Genomic DNA, 27,021 nt, shown 5'->3' with positions numbered 1-27,021 from the left:
TGCTTTCTGCATCTGCATCAATGTAATTTCATGATTTTCTACCAATTTCATTTGTATAAAGAATCTCTGTGATCAATTTATCATTCCCTTTCATGTCCCCACATGGAAAGTGGTAGGTGAATATCTGTAGGAATACAATTTATTGTCTGCTTGTCCACTGAAAATAGCCCTGTGTCCCTATCCAGTCTACACTCCGAACTTTGTCTTCATGAGCAGCCAGATCATACAACTTCTTGTATCCCACAACTTGACAATGTTATCTAAAGATCCTGAAATCAACTGCTGTTCATGGGTAGGAGACCATTTTACTAATGTCACCCAACCTGTATGTGAAGTTAGGGACAGTGACATCAAAGAATGGTCTTTAGTTCAGGGATCCCACAGTCTGGTATGCCTATCTGTGCTTCCAGATGCTAACCGCTTACAAAGTTGGAGAATGGGAAATACAATTAAGTACTTTATTTCCTGTCAGAGTTTGACTTCAGACTGTCAGACTCAACATCCTACACTCGAATTGTACGGTCCCAAGATGCACTGCAGATTTCTTTAGCATCTGGCCACAGAACTGAGGAAATTGCTTCCTTGTGACCAGAGAGGGTCACTATGGGAGTCCTAACTGCTCTGTGTTCTCTGTCGATTTGTGGATTCCTCCATTTCATCTTCTTCTTCTGTAGGGACTGTATACCAGATCTTTAGCATCTTATCCCAGGAGCCACTACAAAATTTAGTTTCTGAGTTATCAACAGCTATAGACTCTGCACTTCCAGCATGACCTCGGCAGCACGATCGGGCTTTCACTTTGTTTCTCTCTGTTCCACTCCCATAAGAGAATAGTCGGATCCATAGAGGCACTCAAACATCAGCAAGACAAACTGTCCTTTTTTTTTTTTTTTTTTTTGCCCAAGCCACATCTTTTACAACATCCATATGTCCCACAATTGTCATTATTGACTTTCCTTCCAAGGACCGGATTTGAGAGGTCTTATAAGAACCAGTCAAGATCCATTCCTCTGCCCCTTTAACTGAAATGATCCAGTCATTATGGAACATGCATTGCTCTGCCTGGGGTGCTGTGTACTTCACGTATTCTATTTTCACAACTACCTCTGATGGCATATTCTCCAGTTCCATGTGTTTGATTGAGGACATTAGCAGAAACTGGCCCTTAATAAGGAAATACAACTCCATATGTTTGTGGAACTCATTTTTGTCTTTTAGTAATTTATTGATGATGTTACTAAGGTCAGCAAATTCAGAGGTGGCAGGGACTGAGAAGGAAACATCATCTACGGCATATTTCTTGTTATCGGTGTAGAAGTATGTTTGGAGCTGAGCCATGGCAAGGAGTACACACAAGGCTTTTGGGTTAGTAGACAGAGAATGGGAGCTCCTGTCTCTTAACTACAAAGAGGCCACTCAAAATTAGACTGCACAGGTAAGCGAGAAGCTGCAGTCTAAGCCTGGACTCTGCTTTTTCTCCTTGGGTCTCCTCCACCCACAATCATTCTTTCTAAGGAGCCATGAGTCTGTCTATGGAATCTCCAGTCTGCAGGTTATCACTCATAAGTACATTCTAACAATATATGTGCATCAGTGTACATTATACTTTTGTATTCTTTAAGTAGCAAATAAGCAATTTCTATGTGAATGTTGTTAAACTTTTGGTGAATTTCAAACAAACAGTTAAATACAGATACTTGCAAAATGAAATTCCGTGTATCCATCACCTGGCTTCAACATGATCAATTCATGGCTAATTTTGTTTAGTCTCTACCCACTGTGCCATCCCTTATTATTTTGTTTTGTTATTTTATTTTATTTTTTATATATATTTTTTGAGATAGGGTATTACTCTGTCACCCAGGCTGAAGTGCAGTGACATGGTCGTGGCTCACTGCAGGCTTCACCTCCTGGACTCAGGCAATCCTCCTGCCTCAGCCTCCCAAGTAGCTAGGACTATAGGTTCACACCACCATACCCAGCTAATTTGTTTCTTTTTTGTAGAGACAGAGTCTCCCTATGTTGCACAGGATAGTCTCAAAGTCCCGGGCTCAAGCAATATTCCCACCTCGGCCTCCCAAAGTGTAGGGATTATAGGTGTGAGCTGCCACTCCTGGCCCCCTTAGTATTATAAAGTAATCCTAGTTATCACATTATTTCATCCACAAACATTTCAGTATGGGTCTCTAAAAGATAAGGACTTCCTTTTTCTTCAACGTAACTACAATACCATTATGACTCGTGAAATATTTTTGATGTGTTTCAGAGAAGAAAGTCCCATTATTATAATCCAAAATGACTAAACATACATTTTTTTCTTAAAACAGAAGCTTTTCTGGTTGTTATACTAACCTTCCACAGAGATCTTAAGACTTGTAAGAATGAAATATTTGTTTGAATACTGAGAATGATAGAAAATATTTTTAAATTGAAAAAGAAAAAATAATGAAATGTTTGGCTTTACGTGATCATTTTGTGATGTGAAATGATCTCAAAAGCTTTTTAGGAAATGACCCTTTAAAGATATGTATGTCTTCTTCTAAAAATTTGACTGACTTAAAGTAAAATTTTAAAAAAAAAGATTGGCTGCATCTATCAAGTGTGACATTAAGGAGATAAAATAGCTAATGACTCTGCATTTGAAATTTAATTTAAACAGAAATAGTTCGCAATTAATAACGTTGCTCAATTTCTGGGAAGAGAAAAGTCTAAGGTTTTTAAGCCCTCATTTGAAAAAAAACGGTTTTAAAAATCCTGATCCTTAAACTTGGACGTATGCTTTTTTGTTTGATGCCACATGAGGTGCGTTTGGGGTTTGGGAGGATTTGCTTTGTCTGGCCCCGAACTGAAAATCAAAGGACCACCTGAGAGCTGAATTTTTAGGTAAGCGTTGGCTGGTCCTTATCGTATATAAGTATAAATATATGTAATCAGCCTATACAATTCATTTTCATGTAACATTTATTTTACGTCTTCCATGTGTGATGCACTTTTCTTGGCCCTTTCATGTGCACTTGTTCATATAAGTTCCACAGCAACCCTCTGGAAAAGGCATAATAATTCACATTGACTGAGGCTCGGAGAAGTTATTCATTGCCTAAGATTATGCACCTAATGAATGGTGGAGCAAGGATTCAAACACCGATGTTCTTTTCACCGTTGCACGCTGCCTATTGGCAGAAACAGTAAATAGTAAACAAATGGAACAGTTATTATTTTAATTCAAATGTGTCTGATGAAAATAGAGACATGAGTACAATATACTTTTGTTCAAAATATACCACTAAAATCACCCCATTTGCTAAAAGCTCTCAAAAAATGTAAACATTTTCTCAGGGTTAATTCACATATCACTTCTTTCTGTATTCTCCATCTCTTGGAATTCTCTTCGTTTCAACCATCACTTCTGTACCACAATTGCTGAAATGCTTGTGTCTAACCACCACATCTCACTTGATTTCCAGCTAGAAATTCTGTTCAACTCTCCTACCTCAGTGTCTTCATGGCATACGAAACTCCATATATCCAAATATTTCTTCTCTCAATTCTCCCAACCCTTACTTTCTCTTATTTTACCTATTTACAATAAAAGCATAAGTATTTTCTCAGTAAACTAAGCCTAGGATCTTGGATCTGTTTTTTTTTTTTTCTCACATCTGTTGTTAGGTACTGGATCTTTTAAGTCCAATCTATAGTGTCTTATAACCATTCCTTACCATTTCTACTGCTATCAACCTAGCTCATTGTTTTCTTTTTTTAAAAAAGAGATTAATTTTAATGACATTTAGAAACAGGTAAAGCATATAAATAGTAAACGGTTTTTGTTGTTGTTGTTGTTGTTGTTTTTAGATGGAGTCTTGCTCTGTCACCCAGGCTGGAGTGCAATGGCACTATCCTGGCTCACTGCAACCTCTGCTTCCCAGGTTCAAGCGATTCTCCTGCCTCAGCCTCCTGGGTAGCTGGGATTACAGGCACCCACCACCACCTAGCCAATTTTTGTATTTTTAGTAGAGATGGTGTTTAACCATGTTGGCCAGGCTGGTCTCGAACTCCTGACCCCGTGATCCGCCCACCTTGGCCTCCCAAAATGTTGGGATTACAGGCATAAGCCACCTTGCCTGGCCAATAGTAAACAGTTTTAAAGGTAGGCTATGTTATGAAAAGCATCCCTGTCTTCTAGGTCTCCAGTTCCCTTCTATAGAAACAACCACGATTAACCAGTTTTTGGTGTATTCTTCCATATATGTTATGAACATATACAGACAGATAATCATATATAGATTTATGTATTTCCCCCCACAGATGATTGCATTCTATATATATATAGTTTTATATTGACTTTTTTCTTTAACTTAATATATCTTAGATATCATTTTAGACCAGTACATGTAATAGAAATGAAGCCTATCATTTATTAAGTGCACACTATGTACCAAGAATTGTTCTAAGCACTTTTCGTAATTATCTCGTGCACTCTTTATACTGATCCTGTGAGGCATGTAGGTATGATTACTATGTCCGTTGTAGAACTGAGAAAACAGGTGTACAGAGATGTTTTATGAGCTTCACAAAGACTCACAGGTATTAGGATTAAGCTGGGGCTCAAACCCATGCAGAAAATGTTTCACCAACTGCCTCTTCCACCTGTCAGCTACAGTCACCCCCTGGCTTCGTCTCAGAGGCAGTGGAACCATGTAGCTGCCCAGCCTCACTCCCTGAGCAAGTGTGATCTCCTCCTCTGACTCTTCCTATCAGCTAGGAATCTGTCTCCAGGCATTTATTCTAACCTTTCATGAGTTCCAGTGCTGGGAACCCCACTGCTACACTTTAGTCAGGTGTCACTTGTCTGTGTCTCCTTAAAATCCTTGCATAATGCCTGGCACTTATAGTGGGCCAAGCAAATGGTTTATCTTGTTTTCCCTTTTAAATTGTAGTCTCTTTGGTCAGAAAATAAGGACTCTCCTTAAATTGCAACTTTTTTCACTTAGAGCTGTGTTAGATGGGAAACAATATTTACTAACTTAAGGATTTTAGAAAAATATAATGTTAAGGTTGACCAAAACATGTTGCCAGACTCACGGGCTGGGGATCTCTTGTACCTGTGTACCCTTTGAAGTAAGAGTCATAGCTGAAGATCCTATTTGACAGAGGAGAAACTGAAGTTTGGAGAATATAGCTTCTGAATGAAACACTGTGATGGTTAATACTGAGTGTCAACTTGATTGGATTGAAAGATACAAAGTACTGATCCTGGGTGTGTCTGTGAGGGTATTGTCAAAGGAGATTAACATTTGACTCAGTGGACTGGGAAAGGCAGACCCACCTTTATTCTGGGTGGGCACCTCTAATCAACTGCCAGCAGAGCCAGAATAAAAAGCAGACAGAAGAACGTGAAAAGACTAGAGTGGCTTAACCTCCCAGCCTCTATCTTTCTCCGTGCTGGATGCTTCCTACCCTTAAACATCAGACTCCAAGTTCTTCAACTTTGGGAATTGGACTGGCTTCCTTGCTCCTCAGCTTCCAGATGGCCTATTATGGGACCTTGTGATCATGTGAGTTAATACTCCTTAGTAGACCCCCCTTTGTATATATCTATCTATCCTATTAGTTCTGTCCCTCTAGAGAACCCTGACTAATACAGATTTTGGTACCAGGAGTGGTTCTAGAGGAACAGAATATTAAGGATGGAGTTCTTTTATTGATTTTGGGGTTTCTGGAGTTGACTGCTTAATTTGATTAGACCAAAAAATGCTAAGGATTCTATATCTTTTTTTTTTTTTTTTTTTTTTTGAGATGGAGTCTCACTCTGTCACCCAGGCTGGAGTGCAGTGGCACAATCTCTGCTCACTGCAAGCTCTGCCTCCTGGGTTCACGCCATTCTCCTGCCTCAGCCTCCCGAGTAGCTGGGACTACAGGCACTCACCACCATGCCTGGCTAATTTTTTGTATTTTTAGTAGAGACGGAGTTTCACCATGTTAGCCAAGACGGTCTCAATCTCCTGACCTCGTGATCTGCCCGCCTTGGCCTCCCAAACTGCTGGGATTACAGGTGTGAGCCACCGCACCCGGCCTAAGGACTCTATTTCTAAAAGTATGGAGAACACCAATAGTCCTTGGCATGAACTGTTTAGAGAGTTATGCAAAATAAATGCATTTGATACTCCTGATTCACTGCTTGTGAGAGGCAAGGAGTTTAGTGACTCTAAACATAATACTTTTGAACATATGTGGAGAGCCAAGGAACATAATAAAACTGGTTGCTTGCTCCTACATTCACTGGACAAAGTGATGAAAGAAAAATGATGAGCTCAGGGATTATAACTCCCAGCTTCAGAAGCAGTACTGAGCCTCACCCCTGCTAGATTGCCCTGAGTGAGAGTCTTATCTCCTATAGAGAAATAGCTGAAACTGTGGAAAAATAGACACAAGCTCTTATCATGTGGCTGACCTGCAACGAAAGGTGCATGCACAGCCTTTCCAGGTGTCTACTGTTAAAGTGAGGGCATTGATTGGGAAAGAATGGGACCCTGCAACTTGGACTGGGGATGTGTGGGGGAACTGATGAAGCTGGGGACGCTGAGTTTGTAAACTCTGATGAACCTTTTTTGCCGGAAGAAACAGCTTCTTCATCCCCAGCAGTGGTAACATCCCCTCCCCAACCCGTGCTGCCATCAACCTTTCCACCTTTGTCTGAGGAGATAAACCCTGCGCTGCCTGAGGCAACAGTGATGGCCTCCTCTGAGGCGGTTGCCAGGCAGAATAATGTTGATTCTCCTCAAGAGCCACCCGCAACACCCCTGTTTAGTCTAGACCTGTACCTAGACTGAAGTCCCAGTGGACCCCTAGAGGTGAGGTTCAGAGTGACCCATGAGGAGGTGTGCTACACTAGAAAAGGACTGCTTGAGTTTTCTAATTTAAATAAGCAGAAATCTGGAGAACAGGCATGGGAATGGATATTAAGGGTGTGAGATAATGGTGGAAGGAACACAGAGTTGGATCAGGCTGGATTTATTGATTTGAACCCATTAAACAGATATTCTGCTTTTAATGTTGCAGCTCTGGGAGTTAAAAAGGTTTTAATGGTTCTAATGGTTTATTTGCTTGGTTAGCTGAAATATGGATAAAAAAATGGCCTACTGTGAGCAAGCTAGAAATGCCTGATCTCTCTCAGTTTGATGTAGAGGAAGGGATCCAAAGGTTTAGGGAGATTGGATGCTGGAGTTGATTGGTCACTTTAGACCTACCCATCCCAGCTGGGAGGGTTCAGAAGATATACCCTTGACAAATGCTTTGCGAAATAGATTTTTGACGGCAACAACTGCATCTCTGAAGAGTCCTGTAATTGCTCCTCTGCATATGTCAGAGCTAACAGTGGGAACTGCAGTCACTCAACTACAAAATGTATAGGCCCAGAACCCCTTGAATGAAGAGGAGGCTGGGTCCCCTTGAAAAGGACCCCGCTATGCTAGTGACTGTTTATACTGTTAATATTTCTCCCATCCTTCCCCAAGGAGACCCCCAGCCTATTACCAGGGTAACTGCATTGAAGAAAGGGAACGATCAGACATTTTGGGGACTACTGGACACTGGCTCTGAGCTGACATTGATACCAAGGGACCCAAAATGTCATTGTGATCCTCCAGTTGAAGTAGAGGCTTATGGAGATCAGGTAATTAATGGAGTTTTAGCTCAGGTCTGACTTACAGTGGGTCCAGTGGGTCCCTGGATTCATCGTGTGGTCATTTCCCAGTGCCAGAATGCATAATTGGCATAGACATACTTAGCAGCTAGGAGAACCTCCACATTGGCTCCCTGACTTATAGGGTGAGGGTTATTATGATGGGAAAGGCCAGATGGAAGCCCTTAGAGCTGCCCCACCTAGGAAAATAGTAAATCAAAAACAATATCGCATCCTTGGAGGGATTGTGAAGATTAGTGCCACCATCAAGGACTTGAAAGTCTCAAGGGTGGTGATTCCCATCACATCTGTGTTTAACTCTCCTATTTGGCCTGTGCAGAGGACAGAAGGATCTTGGAGAATGACAGTGGATTGTTATAAACTTAACCAAGTGGTGACTGCAATTGCAGCTGCTGTACCATAAGTGGTTTCATTGCTTGAGCAAATTAACACATCTCCTGGCACCTGGTATGCAGTCATTGATTTGGCAAATGGCTTTTTCTCCATTCCTGTCCATAAGGCCCACCAGAAGCAATTTGCCTTCAGCTAGTAAGGCCAGCAATATATCTTTGTTGTCCTACCTCAGGGATATATCAACTCTCTGGCTTTATGTCATAATCTTGTTTGAAGAGACTTTGATCACTTTCACTTCCACAAGGTATCACACTGGTCCATTATGCTGGACCAGTGTGCTGATTGGATCCAGTGAGCAAGAAGTAGCAAACATACTGGACTTGGTGAAACATTTGTGTGCCAGAGGATGGGAAATAAATCCAACTAAAATTCAGGGAACTTCTACCTCAGTAAAATTTTTAGGGGTCCAGTGGTGTGGGGCCTATTGAGATATTGCTTCTAAGGTGAAGGATAAATGGCTGCATTTGGCCCCTTCTACAACTAAGAAAGAGGCACAACGCCCTGTGGGCCTATTTGGATTTTGGAGGCAACACATTCCGCATTTGGTTGTGTTATTCTGACCCATTTATCAGGTGACTCAAAAGGCTGCCAGTTTTGAGAGGGGTCCAGAACAGAAGAAGGTTCTGCAACAGGTCTAGGCTGCTGTGCAAGCTGCTCTGCCACTTGGGCCATATGACCCAGCAGATCCAATGGTGCTTGAGGTTCAGTGGCAGATAGAGATGATGTTTGGAGCCTCTGGGAGGCCCTCATAGGTGAATCATAGCAGAGGCTGCTGGGATTTTGGATCAAGGCTCTGCCATCTTCTGCAGATAACTACTCTCCTTTTGAGAGAGAGCTCTTAGCCTGTTACTGGGCTTTGGTGGAAACTGAACCTTTGACTATGGGTCGTCAATTCACTATGCGACCTGAACTGCCTATCATGAAATGGGTGCTTTCTGACCCATCTAGCCATAGAGTAGGTTGTGCACAGCAGCATTCCCTCATCAAATGGAAGTGGTATATACATGATTGGGCTCAAGCAGGTCCTGAAGGCACAATTAAGTTACATGAGAGAGAAAGTGGCTCGAAGGCAGAAGTGGCTCACTCCTGCCACCCCTGTCTTTTCTCCCCCAGCCTGCACCGGTGGCCTCATGGGGAGTTCCCTATGATCAGTTGACAGAGGAAGAGAAGACTAGGGCCTGGTTCATAGATGGTTCTGCATGATATGCAGGCACCACCTGAATGTGGACAGCTGCAGCACTACAGCCCCTTTCTAGGACATCGCTGAAGGACAGCGGTGAAGGGAAATCTTCCCAGTGGGCGGGACTTCAAGCAGTGCACCTGGTTGTGCACTTTACATGGAAGGAAAAATGGCCAGATGTGCAGCTATATACTGATTCATGGGCTATAGCCAATGGTTTGGCTGGGTGGTCAGTGACTTGGAAGAAGCATGACTGGAAAATTGTGACAAAATATGGGGAAGAGGTATGTGGATGGACCTCTCTGAATGGTCAAGAACTATAAAGATATTTGTATCCCATGTAAGTGCTCACCAACGGGTGACCTTGGCAGAGGAGGATTTTAATACTCAACTGAATAAGATGACTCATTCTGTGGATACCACTCAGCCTCTTTCCCCAGCCATCCCTGTCATCACCCAATGGGCCCATGAACAAAGTGGCCATGGTGGCAGGGATGGAGGTTATGCATGGGCTCAACAACATGGATTTCCACTCAGCAAGGCTGACCTGGCTATGGCCACTGCTGAGTGTCCAGTTTGCCAGCAGCAGAGACCGACACTGAGCCCGCGATATGGCACCATTCCTGGGGGTGATCAGCCAGCTACCTGGTGGCAGGTTGATTATATTGAACTGCTTCCATCATGGAAAGGGCAGAGGTTTGTTCTCACTGGAATGGACTCTTACTCTGGATATGGGTTTGCGTATCCTGCACACAGTGCTTCTGCCAAGACTACCATTCATGGACTCACAGAATGCCTTATCCACTATCACGGTAATCCACACAGCATTGCCTCTGACCAAGGCCCTCACTTTACAGCTAAAGAAGTGTAGCAGTGGGCTTGTGCTCGTGGAATTCACTGGTCTTACCATGTTTCCTATCATCCTGAAGCAGCTGGATTGATAGAATGGTGGAATGGCCTTCTGTCGTCACAATTACAATGCCAACTAGGTGACAATACTTTTCAGGGCTGCGACAAAGTTCTCCAGAAGACCATGTATGCTCTGAATCAGAATTCGATATATGGTACTATTTCTCCCATAGCCAAGATTCATAGGTCCAGGAATCAAGGGGTGGAAGTGGAAGTGGAACCATTCACCATCACCACTAGTGATCCACTAGCAAAATTTTCTTTCTGTTCCTGCGACATTATGTTCTGCTGGTCTAGAAGTCTCAGTTCTAGAAGGAGAAATGCTGCCACCAGGAGGCACAATGATTCCATTAAACTAGAAGTTAAGATTACCACCTGAACACTTCGGGCTCCCCCTACGTTTAAGTCAATAGGATAAGAAGGGAGTTACAGTGTTGGCTAGGGATTGACCCAGACTGTCAAGACAAAATCAGTCTACTGCTCCACAATGGAGATAAGGAAGAGTATGCATGGAATACAGGAGATCCCTTGGGGTGCCTCATTGTATTACCATGCCCTGAGATTAAGGTCAATGAGAAACTACAACAGCCCAATCTGGGCAGGATGACAAATGGCCCAGACCCTTCAGGAATGAAGGTTTGGGTCACTTTACCAGGAAAAAAACCATGACCTGCTGAGGTGCTGTTTGGTAACATGAAGTTCTTCAGTGGTTATTTCTGAGATTTTGTTGCATCCTTCACCCAAGCAGTATACAGTGTACCCAGTGTGTGGTCTTTTATCTCTCACCCTTTTCCCATCCTTACCTGCCAGTCTCCAGAGTCCACTATACCATTCTTAAGCTTTTTGCATCCTGATAGCTTAGCTCCCACTTATAAGTGAGAACATACAATGCTTGGCTTTCTATTCCTGAGTTACTTCACTTAGAATGGTGGTCTCCAACTCTACTTTATTTTGTTCCTTTTTATGGCTGTGTAGTATTCCATATTATGTATAACATATATCACATATAACACAATTTTTGCAATTGCAAATTGTGCTGCTATAAACATGTGTATCCAAGTGTCTTTTTCATATTATCACTTCTTTTCCTCTGAGTAGGTATCCAGTAGTGAGATTGCTGGATCAATGGTAGTTCTACATTTAGTTCTTTAAGGAATCTCCTTACTGTTTTCCTTAGTTGTACTAGTTTACATTCCATCCAGCAGTGTAAAAGTGTTCCTTTTTTACCACATCCATGCCAACATCTTTTTTTTTTTTTGGATTTTTAAATTATGGCCATTCTTGCAGGAGTAAAGAGGTATCTCATTGTGGTTTTGATTTCCATTTCCCTGATAGTTAGTGATGTTAAACATTTTTTTGTTTTTCTGCTACTTGTGTATCTTCTTTTGAGAATTGTCTATTCATGTCCTTAGCCCACTTTTTGATGGGATTATTTGATTTTTCTTGCTAATTTGTTGGGAGTTCCTTGTAGATTCTGGATATTAGTCCTTTGTTGGATGCATAGTGTATGAAGATTTCCTCCCACTCTGTGTGTTGTCTGTTTACTCTGCTGATTATTTCTTTTGCTGTGCAGAAGCTTTTTAGGTTAGTTAGGTCCCATCTATTTATCTTTGTTTTTGTTGCATTTGCTTTTGGGTTCTTAGTCATGAAGTGTTTTCCTAAACCAATGTCTAGAAGAGTTTTTCTGATGTTATCTTCTAGTTTTTTTTAATGGTTTCAGGTCTTAGATTTAAGACTTTGATCTATTGAGTTGATATTTATATAAGGTGAGAGATGAGGATCCAGTTTCATTCTTCTGTGTGTGTCTTGCCAATTATCCCAGCATCATTTGTTGAATAGGGTGTCCTGTCCTCACTTTATCTTTTTGTTTCCTTTGTCAAAGATCAGTTGGCTGTAAGTATTTGGCTTTATTTCTGGGCTCTCTATTCTGTTCCACTGGTCTAGGTGCCTGGTTTTATACTTGTAGCATGCTGTTTTTGTGCCTATATCCTTACAGTAGAGTTTGAAGTCAGGTAATGTGATGCCTCAGGATTTATTCTTTTTGCGTAGTCTTGCTTTGGCTATGCAGGCTCTTTTTGAGTTTTATATGAATTTTAGGTTTGCTTTTGCGAGTTCTGTGAAGAATAATGATGGTATTTTGATGGAACTTGCACTGAATTTATAGATTGCTTTTGACAGTATGGTCATTTTCACAATATTGATTTTATTCATTCATGAGCATGTGATGTGTTTCCATTTGTTAGTGTTACCTATGACTTCTTTCAGCAGTGTTTTGTAGTTTTCCTTGTAGAGGTTTTTCATGTCCTTGGTTAGGTATATTCCTAAGCATTTTATTTTATTTTTTTGCAGCTATTGTAAAAGGGGTTGAGTTCTTGATTTGATTCTCAGCTTGGTCGCTGTTGGTGTGTAAGAGTGCTACTGATTTGTATACATTGATTTGGTATTCCAAAACTTTGCTGAATTTATTTATCAGGTAAGGAACTCTTTGGATGAGTCTTTACGGTTTTCTATGTATATGATCATATCATCAGTGAACAGCAACAGTTTTACTTCCTCCTTACTGATTTGGATGCCCTTTATTTCTGTCTGTTGTCTGATTGCTCTGGCCAGGTCTTCCAGTACTATGTCAAAGAGAAGTGGTGAAAGTGGGCATCCTTGTCTTGTTCCAGTTCTCAGGGGGAATACTTTAAACTTTTCCCTGGTCAGTACAGTGTTGGCTGTCGGTTTGTTGCAGATGACTTTTATTTCCTTAAGGTATGTCCCTTCTATGCCAATTTTGCTGAGGATTTTAATCATAAAGGATGCTGGACTTTGTCAAATGCTTTCTCTGCATTTGTTGAGTTGATCATGTGATTTTTGTTTTTAATTCTTTTTTTATGTGGATGTATCACATTTATTGACTTGCATATGTACCTGCCTCCCTGGTATGAAACCCATTTGATCATGGTGTATTATCTTTTTGGTATCCTGTTGGATTTGGTTAGCTAGTGTTTTGTTGAGGCTCTTTGCAGCTATGCTCATCAGGGATATTGGTCTGTAGTTTTTGTTTGTTATGTCCTTTTCTGGTTTTGGTATATGATAATACTGGCTTCATATAATTATTTAGGGAGAATTCCCTCTTTCTCTATTTTTTGGAGTATTTTCAGTAGGATTGGTACCAATCTTTCTTTGAACATCTGATAGAATTCAACTGTGAATCCATTTGGTCCTGGACTTTTGTTTGGTCAGTGGTTTTTAAATTACTGTTTCAACCTCACTACTTGTTATTGGTCTGCTCAGAGTTTCTATTTCTTCCTGTTTCAATTTGGAAATATTGTATATTTCCAGGTATTTATCCATTTCCTCTAGGTTTTCTAGTATGTGCACAGAAAGATGTTCATAGTAGCCTTGAATGATCTTTTGTATTTCTGTGGTATCAATTGTAATATCTCCCATTTCATTTCTAATTGAGCTTATTTGGATCTTCTCTCTTCTTGATTAATCTCACTAGTGGTCTATCAATTTTGTTTATCTTTTCACAAAACCAGTTTTTGTTTCATTTATCTTTTTTCCTTCTCTTGTTCGATTCTATTGTTGAAACTCTCCAGTGTATTTTGCATTTCTCTAAGTATGTCTTTCATTTTCAGAAGTTGTGATTGTTTTTTCTTTATGATATCTGTTTCTCTGGAGACCTTTTCATTAATATCCTGCATTGTTTTTTAAATTTCTTTAAGTTGGTTTTCACCTTTCTCTGGTGCCTGCTTGAGTAGCCCAATAATCAACCTTCTGAATTGTTTATTTGGCAGTTCAGAGATTTCTTCTTTGTTCGATCCATTGCTGGAGAGCTAGTGTGATCTTTTGGGGGTGTTATAGAACCTTGTTTTGTCATATTACCAGAATTACTTTAACTGGTTCCTTCTCATTTGGGTAGACTGTTTCAGTGGAAAGATTTGGAACTCAAGAGTTGCTGTTTAGATTGTTTTGTCCCATGGGGTAATCCCTTGATGTGGTGCTCTCCCCCTTCCCCTAGGGATGGGGATTTCTGAGAGCCAGACTGCAGTGATTGCTATTGCTCTGTGAGTCTAGCCACCCAGCGGGGCTACTGGCCTGCAGGCTGATGCTGGGGATTGTCTGCAAAGAGTCCTGTGATGTGATCCATGTTCAGGTCTCCTAGCCATGGATAACCAGCACCTGCTCCAGTGGAGGTGACAGGGGAGTGAAGCGACCTCTGTGGGAGTCCTTGGTTGTAGCTTCGTTTAGTGCACTGGCTTTCTCAAATACTGGTTATGCTAGCAGTGAAGCTATTGTGTGAACAGACTCAGTAGTTCTGGTTAACCAGGATATTGCAGGCAGTGGAATTAGTTGTTTTCTTCTTTAGAGCAGGGTTGTTCTTTTATCAGTTTAAGTTGATTGGTCTCCAGCCAGGAGGTGGCCCTTTCAAGAAAGCACTAGCTGCAGTAGTAGAAGGAGGATATAATCTTGCCCTACATTGGCCAGGATGAGTACTTGGGTTTCTCAGGTGATGGGCAGGGCCATAGAGGTCCCAAGGGTTTATGTCATTTGTCTTTGGCTACCAGGTCTGGTAGAGAAAATCCATCAGGTGAGGACATTGTTAGGCGGGTCTGAGGTCAGACTCTTTTTGAGTGGGGCCTGCCATGGCCACTATGGGGTTCTCAGGCTAATGGAATTATGTTGCCAGGGGGATTATGATTGCCTCTGCTGCATCACACAGGTCACTAGGGAAGTGGGGAAAAGCCAGCACTGACAGGCCTTACCCGGCTGGGCGCGGTGGCTCACACCTGTAATCCCAACACTTTGGGAGGCCGAGGTGGGCAGATCACGAGTCAGAAGATTGAGACCATCCTGGCTGACATGGTGAAACCCCATCTCTACTAAAAATACAAAAAAATTAGCTGGGCATGATGGCGGGCGCCTTTAGTCCCAGCTACTTGGGAGGCTGAGGCAGGAGAATGGCGTGAACCCGGGAGGCAGAGCTTGCAGTGAGCAGAGATCGTGCCACTGCACTCCAGTCTGAGCGACAGAGCGAGACTCCATCTCAAAAAAACAAAACAAAACAAAAAGACAGGCCTTACCCAGCTTCCATGAAGCCAGCAAGACCAGTCTCACTCCTAGTGTGCCCCCCCAACAGCATTGAGTTTATATCAGTTTATATCCAGGCATGTGGTGAGCAGGGCTGAGATCTTGCCCCAGGCGATAAGCCTCCCTGCTGAGAAAGCAAGCATGGTTCTCAGGCCTCACCCCTCCCCACCTGCTCACACCTTTGGCTGCACCCATATCTGTACTTCCTGTTTGCCACCCCCAAGCTCCTGGATTCTGCTCAGGAAAATTCATGCTTGTCGAAAATATTACAAAGTTCATCCGGGAGCTTCCTTCACCCTGTGACTCCCCTCCAGTTCTCCTGGGTGCCTTCCCTTCCCCAAAGACCTCTGTGAGATAGGCCAGGAATGACTTCCCTGGACTCGAGCTGGGGACTCGCTCTTTCCGGTGCTTCTTTTCTCAGTACTGTTATATTTTGCTTGGCTCCCGAAATCCCAAGTCTGACATTGGTCTGAAGCAGAATTGGGGAGCAGAAAAGCTATACCTGGTTAAGTAGTCTCTATATCTATAATCAGGCATAATGATGGAGTCCAGAAGCTTACTGAGAAAATGAGACTGATGATATTGTCATTTGCTGATGACACATGGTTTGTTGATGTACAGTAAACAGAGTAAATACGGTGTCAATTATAAATAACTAGCCAAGGCGCACACATGGCATGTTTGTTTCATGGTTGCTGCTTTATAAGTAGCACTGATGTTGTAAATATTGATGGTGTTGTGACGTTAATGGTAGTACTAGGTAATGACTAAGTATATGGACCCTGGAGCCATCTTTCCTGGTTCTAAGTCAGTCCTCCACCACTTAATAGCCATTTGAGTATGGGCCTTGTAGTCTTTGTTGATAAATGGGGATGATAATAGTACCTACCCCAGTAGGGTCACAGGCAGTAACTTTTAACTATTATTGTTGTTGCAGTTACCAGCTGGTATAAATGTGTAAGTACACGCAGCATGAGGCGTTGTAGTATAGTTGAAAGAATTCAGACCTTGGTGTTAGACTAGATTGGTTTCTTTCCTGAGTGTACATACTTCTGCTTAGTTGTGGGACCTCAAGAAAGCTACTTCACTTTTTGGAGCTTTAGTTTCTTCCTCTATTAAATGGTATTTACTGTACATGTTTATTATGAAGATAAGAGTGCATGAGTGCCTACTATAGAGGCTGATGTGTAGTAAATGATTGACAAATGATACTCTTATTTGTTTTAGGGTTCATGGGTTTGCTTAAGAACTCAGACTGACATGGGTCCTTAGTTATGAGAGGTAACCCTGAGCTGCTGTTTGCTCTAAATAAGGCTCAGAATTTCAGTATGATCAAATAAGGTCAGACCAATCTGGAACCAAATTAAGTTGGTTGATTAGCATTTGGAATAGTAATTTTAAATGTAATTTAAACCTCTATAACTTTTTTTTTTGGTATTTTCTCTTAGTAAGAGAAAAATTTTTAGTAGACTATTTTTTTTTCAGCATGCATGTCAGTTTATTCATCACACTTCCCCCAGGAACTCTCACTGGTTAGGGAATGAAAGAATTGAAGGAATGGGGGATGTACAGGTGGAAGTAAAAGGCACACCTTGAACGTGCTATGATGGGTTGAAGGGTTGAAAAGAAGTTGGTCTGAAATTGATGAGCCTCCCATTTCAGAAGCTCAGGAAGTTTGTGCCCAGGAAATATGCATGCCTTCAGCCAAATCCCCTGCACCTGATGGAGCAGAAGCAGGCACTGCCTACCCTGGCCTGGGCTATCTGCTAGCTCTCATGTCAGGCATTTTCTGGGCCTGGCTGTTGCAGCTAGTGGGATCACTAACGTTGCATGGCCATGGCGTCTTGGCCTAAACGAACAGGTGAGGCCTGGCTCTGTCTACACAGCAGCAAAAAAGGTGACTGATTAGCAGGAGATCCGTAGTGCACAAATAATGGGAGAGGGTGTGCTTGTCAGCATTAGACAATAACTCCAAAATGTAGTGTAAACTCACAAGGAGGGGGTGACTCAAGGCTGGACACATGACTAAGTAAGAAAATGTGACTCTGTAAGCTGACCCAACTTCTGAACAAACCTCCTAATACAGTCACAGTGTGTTTCAGTCCCCTTGACTCTAAACCATCACAGAAGCAGAAAGAGGAAGAAGTGGTGGACTGCCCAGCTGGAGCCTGGGAACTGTCATGACTGTCTAGATCTCTGATGTCAGAGGGCGTCACAGCCTCCTCAGATGCTAAGCCTGGGACGGAGGGGGGGAACAGGATATAGATTCCCAGGAGGGCTGTCCTCAAGTCCCTCTCCCTGCCCATCTGGCTCCTCGGGCCTCCTCTTCTACCGCTTCTTCTTGGTCTCTTTCTTGGGCCTGTTGTTCACAGCAGGAACAGTAGCCTTGGGCTTCCTTGTCACCTCAGCACTTCTGGGCTCTGATGGTTCAGCGTCCTCCTCATGGGACTTGAGAATGGGTACGATGAGGGCCAGCACACAGATGAGTTGGAAGATGGCTCCCAGGAAGAGTCCATACTGTAGTGGGTTCTCAAGGAAAGTGGGCTTGGGCACCTCTGGAGGTGAGAAGTCTAGGTCAGAGGCCATGGCCCAAGTTGCTTGCTGCCTGAGGTCTCTTCTGACTCACCACTCTTCAGAGCTAACTCTCGCACTGCCGCCCCACTCCCCTGGAAGAGTAGACTTTGTAGGTTCATGGCAAAATTGAACAGAAAGTACAGAGGGTTCTCACATACCTCCTACCTCCTTGCATGCATAACATCTCATTCTTCAACATTCCCCACCAGAGTGGTACGCTTGTTAGAATCAATGAACAGACATTGACGCGTCTTTATCACTCCAAGTCCACACTTTACATCAGGGTTCATTCTTGGTTGTACATGTTGTGGGTTTGGACAAATGTAATACAAATGACTTGTATTCACAATTGCAATATTGTAAAGAATAACTTCACTGCCATAAACATTCTCTGTGCTCTGTTTATTCATGCCTCTCCTCTACTTAACCCATGGTAACCACTGGTCCTTTCACTGTCTCCATAGTTTTTTCTTTTCCATGTCAAAAGACAAAATTACAACAAATGTAGTTAAAGATCAAATTGTTTTTTATTTGTCATTCATGAATCAGGAAAGCATCCATTCTACAAAATACAATGAGCACTTTCATGGAAGTATAGTGGGTTTTGTAAGGAACAAATAAACAGAACAGTAGGAAAAAAACTGATTGATTAACATGAGATTACTTCAGGTTACTTTTCTAGAAAGGGTAAAAGCAGAGAGAACCAGCCAGTGTGGTGACTTACATCTGTAATCTCAGCATTTTGGGAGGCCAAGGTAGGAGGATTGCTAGAGCTAAGGATTTTGAAACCAGCCGTGGCAACATAGTAAGATCCCCATCTCTACAAAAAAATAAAAATAAAAAATTAGCTGGGCATGGTGGCATACACCTGTAGCCCCAGCTTCTCAGGAGGCTGACCTGGGAGGATTGCTTGACCCAGGAGGTTGACTCTGTAGTGAACCATGGTTGTGCCTGCACTCTGACCTGGGTGACAGCAGAGCAAGACCTGTTTCAAAAAAAAAAAAAAAAAAAAAATGCAGAGAGAACTTCCTTACTCAGGTGAACTGGAATCTCAAGTTTTCAGGAAAAACTGGTCTGTTTGCGGATCTACCTGCTTCGTTAAAGTTTCATTTTGATTAAGTGGTACTTAGCATGAGTGACTATTTTGGTTTGATCTGCTCTGCTGAGGCCTAGTACAGGAGCTCAGTCAACAACAGCCTCCTATAATTTTTATTTAACATTCAGAATGTCATAGAGTTGAAATCATACATTATGTAGCTTTTTCAGATAGGCCTCTTTAAAGTAAGACAAAATTTTAACCTATAAATTATGTTTGTGTTGAAAAAATATATCTGGGAAGATTGCCCTCTTGAACCAACTTGCAAATTCCTTCAGGGAGCTGGGAGATGGGAAGAGGACTTATGCCTTGCCAACCAGATCATCAGCCAGTCCCTGGGCTTAGTGTGTTGATGTGTTGTGGCTAAATTGCTCTCACACCTTCCTTCTCATGATATTTTTAACTGTATTGGACTAAGTCCACAGTGTAGAGTTATAAATAGGGCTTGGGGGAGTGACATGGTCATGCTAATAATTAGGTGCCTCTTCAGACCTGTGTCTGTAAATATGTGTTCCATTTTTGTTCATTGGAGAGGCTGAGTCCTGTGTGGGAGAAGAGCAGAAAAGAAAGCAAATTGGCTGGGCTTGGCACACAGCATTTAACAGAACAAAACCTTACCATTAACCAGACCTTGAAAGCCAGTTTGGTGATTACCTGTTGTTTTAAATCTCATCAGTCAGTCACTCCCTCCCCTAGTAGCTTATCAAAATATTTCTTCCAGTTAGGATCAGTTTCTGGTAGATACCTATCTTGATCTTGATACACACCCAGTGATGTAGTGCCTCTTACAGTTTTGCCCTGGGCAACTGCCTAACTGGCCATTGCCAGCCTAACGTGGTCATCCGGCTCTTACCTGTGTGGAACTTAGAGTTGGCTTTTACTTCTCGACTTAGAGCTATGGTACTTAAGGAAATACTTGAATCTGTCCCTGACAAAGGAGGGGAAGCCCCTCCATGCCTGCACAATTTCCTTCTATATATTGTTCATGGATAGATGAACTGAAAAGATTTGTTTGCCACTTTCTGTTCTGCCTCCTGTCTTGAGTCTTCCTCTGGGAGATAAAGAGTGGAAAGAGTCCAGATACGGTGGCTCACATCTGTGATCCCAGCACTTAGGGAGGCCGAGGTGGGCAGATCACCTGAGGGCAGGAGTTCGAGACCAGCCTGAGTAACATGGTGAAAACCCATGTCTACTAAAAACACAAAAAAAATTAGCCAGGTGTGGTGATGCATGCCTGTAATTCAAGCTACTAGGGAGGCTGAGGCAGGAGAACCGCTTGAACCTGGGAGGCGGAAGTTGCAGTGAGCTAGGATTGCACCATTACACTCCAGCCTGGGCAACAAGAGCAAAACTCCATCTCAGAAAAAAAAAAAAAAGTGGAGAAAGAGTGGAAAGGGGATGGGAGAAGAAAGACTTAAGGATTTATGAAGAGGCAGACTTGGGTCTAGACACTGAGATGGAGCAACATCTATGAACATCTAGGAGGCCAGTCATCTTGGGCAGGGGTTAGCAAACGTGTTCAGTAAAGAGCTAAATACTAAATATTTTAGACTTCCAGGACCAGATGGTCTCCATCATGTCTACTCAACTCTGCCACTATAGCATGAAAGCAGCCATATGTAAAATGTAAAGGAAAAGGCATGGCTGTGCTCTAGTAAATCTTTATTTATGGGCACATGTCCATTCTTACTTAGCTTGCTAGACACACAGAAACATGTAGGGAGCTGCATGTGGCCTGTGGGTGGCAGTTTGCTGTGAGGTAGGATAATATAAGAAACCTGATGTTAATAACTTTTGTAGTATCTGTGCTACCTATGTATTCTCTGTAGAGATCCTTTTCGTGCTCACTTAGCGAAGTGAAAAATAACTGGAAATGCTACATGAATCCAATGAGTGGAAGGGAGTTGTGCTGACTTTTGGGCAGTGGAGAAGTATTCCCCCTGGAGGCCGGCTGGGATAGTGGCAGCAAAAAGCAGAGTGAGAACCACAGGGCAATGAGAGACTGCTGGCTACATACCCTAGATTCAGTCTTTCATTCATTCTCTGCCGATACCTTGGTGGTTTTGTGTTTGATTTTAAAAGGGGAAGCCAATCTTTTTTTTTTTTTTTTTTTTAATTCTTTCAGCAAAGCAATTTACTTCTGCAGAAGGGTGCCACTTGCGTCACTCAAGATCGCAAGAACACAGAGAACAAAGGAGACCAGGGGTTTTTATTCTTAATGCAGTCCCTATCTCTGTGCCACGCCCCCATGGACTGGGGTTGGATCGCACAATTTGAGCTGACCTGATTGGCTACTTGTACATATTGTTTTGAATACAGAAGGGGAGGAGGACAGAGGTGGAGTGTGTGAGCCGTGCAGTTTCAGGGGAATTTGGGGTATAGGTAACCAAGGGAACAGATGTGAGTTATTGACTAGAGCTGATGGGAAGAGGGTAGGCTGTTTACGGTAACTAGGGGCAAGGAAGAACAAGAAAGTTGAGTTTGAGAACAAAGGATAAGGAAATTAACAAGCTAAACTCTGTAAGAGAAACTCAGAAAGACTTACTGTATCTTACATGACAGTTGAGGAAGCATCTGTAGGGAATCCAAAAGGAGCATTCATAAAGGTATTACAAGCCCGGAAAAAGCACATGAGCACTGAGCTGACTATTGAGCCGGAGGTGGCCTCGGACAGCAATGGCATCAACTTGTCAGGCTTTGGGAGTGAGCAGCTGGACATCAATGACGCACTAAATTACGTCTTGCCTTATTTCTTATAGAAAAATCTATAAGATGTAGAATCAATGTTGTTACTGTTAGGGACAAGCTGCCCCAGGAACCGCCTCCCCCCCGTAGTGCAGCTGACCCTTACCCTGAATACTCTGCAACTGCATTCCTGAACCCTTATCTAGGTGCCACAGCAAGGTCACCAGACTTGCTACACTAAGCAAACCCTGCTTACAAGCCTCCAGGTGGCATAGCGAAGGTCACAAGAAATGTGGATAAATCACAAGAAACGTGAATATACCCTCTTGTAAATTCCTCCAGTCATGAGATGATATGTGGTAAAGTTAATTGACAAGACCAAGAAGCAGCTTCTCTGCTCCTTCTGGGATCTCCAGAAGGAGACTTCTGAAGACTAAGTGGAGCCTCCTGTAGCAGCAGAAGACAGCTCAGAGAAACATGGACAACACGTTCGAGAGCTACATCAACAACCTTAGGCGGCAGCTGAAGACTCCGGGCCAGGAGAAGCTGAAGCTGGAGGCAGAGCTTGGCAACATGCAGAGGATGGTGGAGGTCTTTAAGAACAAGTATGAGGATGAGAACAATAAGCGTGCAGAGGTGGAGAATGAAATTGTCCTCATCTAAAGGATGTGGATGAAGGTTACATGAACAAGGTAGAGCTGGAGTCTCGCCTGGAAGGGCTGCCTGATGAGATCAATTTCCTCAAGCAGCTATATGAAGAGGAGATCTGGGAGCTGCAGTCCCAGATCTCAGACATATATGTGGTGCTGTCCATGGACAACAGTCGTTCCCTGGGCATGAACAGCATCATTTCTAAGGTCAAGGCGCCATATGAGGAGATCGCCAACTGCAGCCAGGCCAAGCTGAGAGCATGTACCAGATCAAGTATGAGGAGCTGCAGACGCTGGCTGGGAAGCACAAGGATGACCTGTGGTGTATAGAGACTGAAATTTCCAAGATGAACCGGAACATCAGCCGACTCCAGGCTGAGACTGAGGGCCTCAAAGGCCACAGGGCTTCCCTGGAGGCCCTCATTGCAGATGCCGAGCAGCGTGGGGAGCTGGTCGTTAAGGATGCCAATGCCAAGCTGTCCAAGCTGGAGGTCTCCCTGCAGCGGGCCAAGCAGGACATGGCGTGGCAGCTGCTTGAGTACCAGGAGCTGATGAACGTCAAGCTGGCTCTGGACATCGAGATAGCCAACTACAGGAAGCTGCTGGAGGGCGAGGAGAGCCGGCTGGAGTCTGGGATGCAGAACATGATTATCTATACGAAGACCACCAGCGGTTATGCAGGTGGTCTGAACTCGACTTATGGGGGCCTCACAAGTCCCCGCTTTGGCTCTGGCGTGGGCTCCACCTCCTTCAGCTGCACCAGGACCACCAGGGCTGTGGTTGTGAAGAAGATCAAGACCCATGATGGGAAGCTGGTGTCCTAGTCCTCTGACATCCTGCCCAAGTGAACAGCTGCTGCAGCCCCTCCCAGCCTGACCCTCCTGCCGCTCTCCCAGAGAGCGGAAGAGTAGCACAGGGAACCAGAGACCCACCTGAGGCCCAGCCCTAGCCCTCAGTCTACCCACAGGGGAGTTCACTACCTGGGCACCCCCCATGCCCATGCCTTCGGCTACAAAACAATTCAACTGCTTTTTCTTTTTGTCCAAAATAAAACCTCAGCTCTGCCAATAGCTAACCTTATAGTTACCTGTTTTTTTTCAAATGTAAAAGATGGGTATTCTGAAAAACCATACAAAGAGTCCCTCTCTTCAGCCTGCATCCAACAACTCATGAAATTAGAAACTGTCCAACCACAGGAAAACAGCCTGGCTAAGATTCAAAGTGTAGGCAAAAGCCTGCAGAGGGTGAAGAGAATCCTCATGGGCCCAAGGAGCATCCAGAAAAGTCACTTCAAAGAGGTGGAAAAGCAGAGCAACAGGAGGGAACAGGGTGCCTGGGCATTTGTGGAGAGCACTGCCAAAGAAAAAAGGCTCTGGAGTCCAGCTCCAAGGGAGCTGGAACGGCCTCACACAGAACAGGGGCATGAGAAGTTAGCAGGAAACGCCGTCTATATCAAGCCTTCATTCACCCAAGAGCATAAGGCAGCAGTCTCCTCTTTGCTGAAACCCTTCTCCATGGGCGTGCCTTCTGCCTCCACCCCTGCAAAAGCCCTGCCTGAGGTCAGAAACAGATTGAAAGACTTACCCATTTTGGTTTTAGAAAATGCAAAGTTGAGTTAAAACCAATTGTACATTTCAGAAAAGTTGTCTCAATAGACTTTGCTCGCAAAGACACCTCCATTCTCTGCAGCGAAGAGCCTCATAAATGGCCCTTCACAAGGGGCTTTTTCATCTTTAGGAGACCCGAGTCTTCAGGAAAATCCTTTTCTGGAAATATTTGCTCCATCAGAGTGTTTTAAAAATGCCACTGCAAGAAATGCCTTTGAACAAAGCGTTTTTATGGAGAACACTACTATGCCAGAAGGCACCGTCTCTGAAAACACAACCTACAACCATCCACCTGAGGCAGATTCTGTTGGCACTGTGTTCAACTTAGAGAAGACTGTGAAACACAATGGAAATACAACAACATGGGCACTGGCCTGTCCCCCGAGCCCAAATGCTTCAGTTACCCACTGCTCTTATCCCCAGGTGATCAGTTTGAAATTTAGCTAAACCAGCAACTACGGCCCCTCATCCCCAACAATGATGTGAGAAAACTCATTTCTCATGTTATCTGGACTTTGAAGAGGGACTGCTCTGAGACCCATGTGCAGTTGGCCTGTACCAAGCTCATCTCCAGGACAGACCTCCTGTTTCATCAGTGAGCAGCAAGAAGCAAAAGTGTCCAAGGCAGAATGGGATATGGACCAATGGAAAACTGAGAGCTATATCAATGAGAGCATGGAAGCCCAGAGCAAACAGAAAGAGCAGAAGTCAAGTGAGGTGAGGACCACACAGAAACATGAGACCCAGACTTTCCCATCATTCAGCATCTGCTAGGAAAGTGCCCACACAGGAGAACCTGGGACTACCAGACCATAGTTTGTCTTGGCCATGTAACTTCGGCCATGACAGTGATCTCCCACTTTGCTCATTTAGAGAGTGAAACAGATTAGTACACAAGGTAAACTGTAGGCTGGACGTGATGGCTCACGCCTGTAATCCTAACACCTTGGGAGGCTGAGGTGGGTTGATCACTTGAGGTCAGGAGTTTGAGACCAGCTTGGTCAACATGGTGAAACCCTGTCTCCAAGGGGAAGGCAATCTTAATGTCCACCCATTTTCTTTAATAATGAAGCTGTATTATTTATATCTCAGAGAATTAATTCATTTCAGGTAATTTGTTGGAATTTTCCTTTCACATTTTTTAGTATTAACGATCTTACCTCTGTACTACTAGCCTAAGAGTTCATTAATTTTTAGGTGATAAGTAGCTGTTGTTAATAATTTATTTTATGTTTGTTTTATTGATTTATTTGTGCATATTTAACCATCTACCACAATTTTTACCTTATATCAACAGGATTCTTACTACAGGTTTAATGACCTTAACTACAGATGGATCTCTTTGGATAACTGGACCTACAGCAAGGAATTTAAATTCCCCTTTGAAATTAGGTATGTATGTTTGTGGGTGTATTTTTATTATTATTTGAACTTTTCTTCTTTTTCTGTCTAAGCAAAAATCTGTGTTTTGTTTGTTTAGGTTACATATCTGAGAGTTAAGTAAGATGAAAGCCTTGTATTATAAAAGTGAATATATTATAAAAGTGAATATATTGTATTATAAAAGTGAATATTTATGTTTTGTTTTGTATATGAGGATGGTGCTACTAATCAACAGTCACCAAATGGTGTCTTATGGAGTCATTTTTCCAGTGGTTATAATGGAGTCATCTAGACCTACTCAGACCTTATGTAGATTTCCTCTTTCCCACTCCCTTGTAATCATCAGAGTATATGTTTATTATAATATATTATAATAAATATATTATATATTTAATATATATAATATATAAGTATATTATATATTAAATATATAATATATATTATAATAAATATATAATATTTATTATAATATTATAATATATACTCTGATGATTACATTATGATTAGCAATCATAATGTAATTACTAATGTAATTAGTAATGATTAGTAATCATTAGAGTAGATATTATATTGTCTAGTAGGATTATAATTTGCTCTATGTCTAGTAGATGTATCATTTGCTCTATGTAGTACTTACCAGCCATTGAGACTATGACCTTGACCTATACTACATGGTGAGGCCAGGAGGTGAAGCACAGGTATTGTTTTCAGTAATGTTCTGTTATTACAAGCAAATATTTCCATATGAGGCAGAATGTTACCCAAAGGTACCACTACTACTACTAAATTTAAAAAATCCTTCCGTCCCTTTTATGTGATTTTTTTTCTTTTTGGTAATTATTTACTAGTATTTTAAAGGGGGAAAAAGGCCAGAATACTGTTATCAATATCATGGAGTTTCTACTGTGCTCCAGGCTTTTATTTACAGATAATCTTTAGAATATCTTTCATAATGGTTCTATTTCACCTTGAACTCAACATATCCTATTGACTTTCCCCCTTAAAACTTTATATTCTAACAGCTTCATTGTTTCTCTTAATGTAACACCATTTTCCAATCTATGTCTAGGTGCTTTGGGCTTATTACATCTTTTCTTCATCTTCCTGTGTTCAGTCTGTTCTGGGTCTTCCAAATTTTTGTCTAACATTTCTCTTGGTTTTGCCCCTTCCATCTCATTTCCATCTTTCCATCTTTGCCTAGAAGATGAGTGCCAGGAAAGAGGCCAAAGCTGCCTAATCAAGTTTCTTGCTTCATTCTTTTATTCTCCAATCTTTTCTATTTAGAAACGTTAGATTAATCATCCCAGAATATTGATTTTGCCAAGATAGGTATTCGCTCAAGAATAGCAAGTGTCTGTTTTACTTGGCAAATCAAGTATAAACTTCTCACTTGTCTGTGAAAATACAGCTGAATGATGTCTGTCCCTGTAACACTGCCCGCACCTCTCTGCCCCTTAGATTTGTCCAGCTTTTTCCTCCTTAGCTCTCCAGCCCAAATTACACATATGAGTCAATTACCTAGTAATTCATGCTGTCAACACTTCCTTGTTTTGGTTTCGCTCTTTGCAGGGGTAAGGGGTTCCTGCAAAGAGCAAAGAGTGTAAGGGGAATAGAAATGCCTCTACCCAGGCATTTCTACCTAGTTAAAAAAAATACTTTAGTGATATGTAATTAACATGCTATACAATTCAGTCATTTAAAGTATATAATTCAATGGTTTTTAGTATATTTACAGTTACAAAACCATCACCACAATCAATTTTAGA

General features: G+C 42.4%; 1 protein-coding gene and 2 pseudogenes across 2 annotated transcripts in view; 2 read left to right on the top strand and 1 right to left on the bottom strand.

The window, feature by feature from the left end:
- MANBA (mannosidase, beta A, lysosomal) overlaps window positions 1-27,021 on the top strand; it is a 149,051-nt gene that overhangs the window by 8,060 nt on the left and 113,970 nt on the right. For both annotated transcript variants that reach the window (XM_011943217.1, XM_011943218.1), the window contains exon 2: window positions 25,170-25,264. In XM_011943217.1, the coding sequence (XP_011798607.1) occupies window positions 25,170-25,264 (95 nt within the window). The remainder of the gene's footprint in view (window positions 1-25,169; window positions 25,265-27,021) is intronic.
- On the bottom strand, window positions 17,353-17,846 carry LOC105512676 (annotated as a pseudogene).
- LOC105512677 lies at window positions 22,257-23,113 on the top strand (annotated as a pseudogene).

This window comes from Colobus angolensis, unplaced genomic scaffold (assembly GCF_000951035.1).
Source record: "Colobus angolensis palliatus isolate OR3802 unplaced genomic scaffold, Cang.pa_1.0 Scaffold217, whole genome shotgun sequence".
Taxonomy (NCBI): domain Eukaryota; kingdom Metazoa; phylum Chordata; class Mammalia; order Primates; family Cercopithecidae; genus Colobus; species Colobus angolensis.
This window is presented reverse-complemented; position numbering and strand designations above follow the sequence as displayed.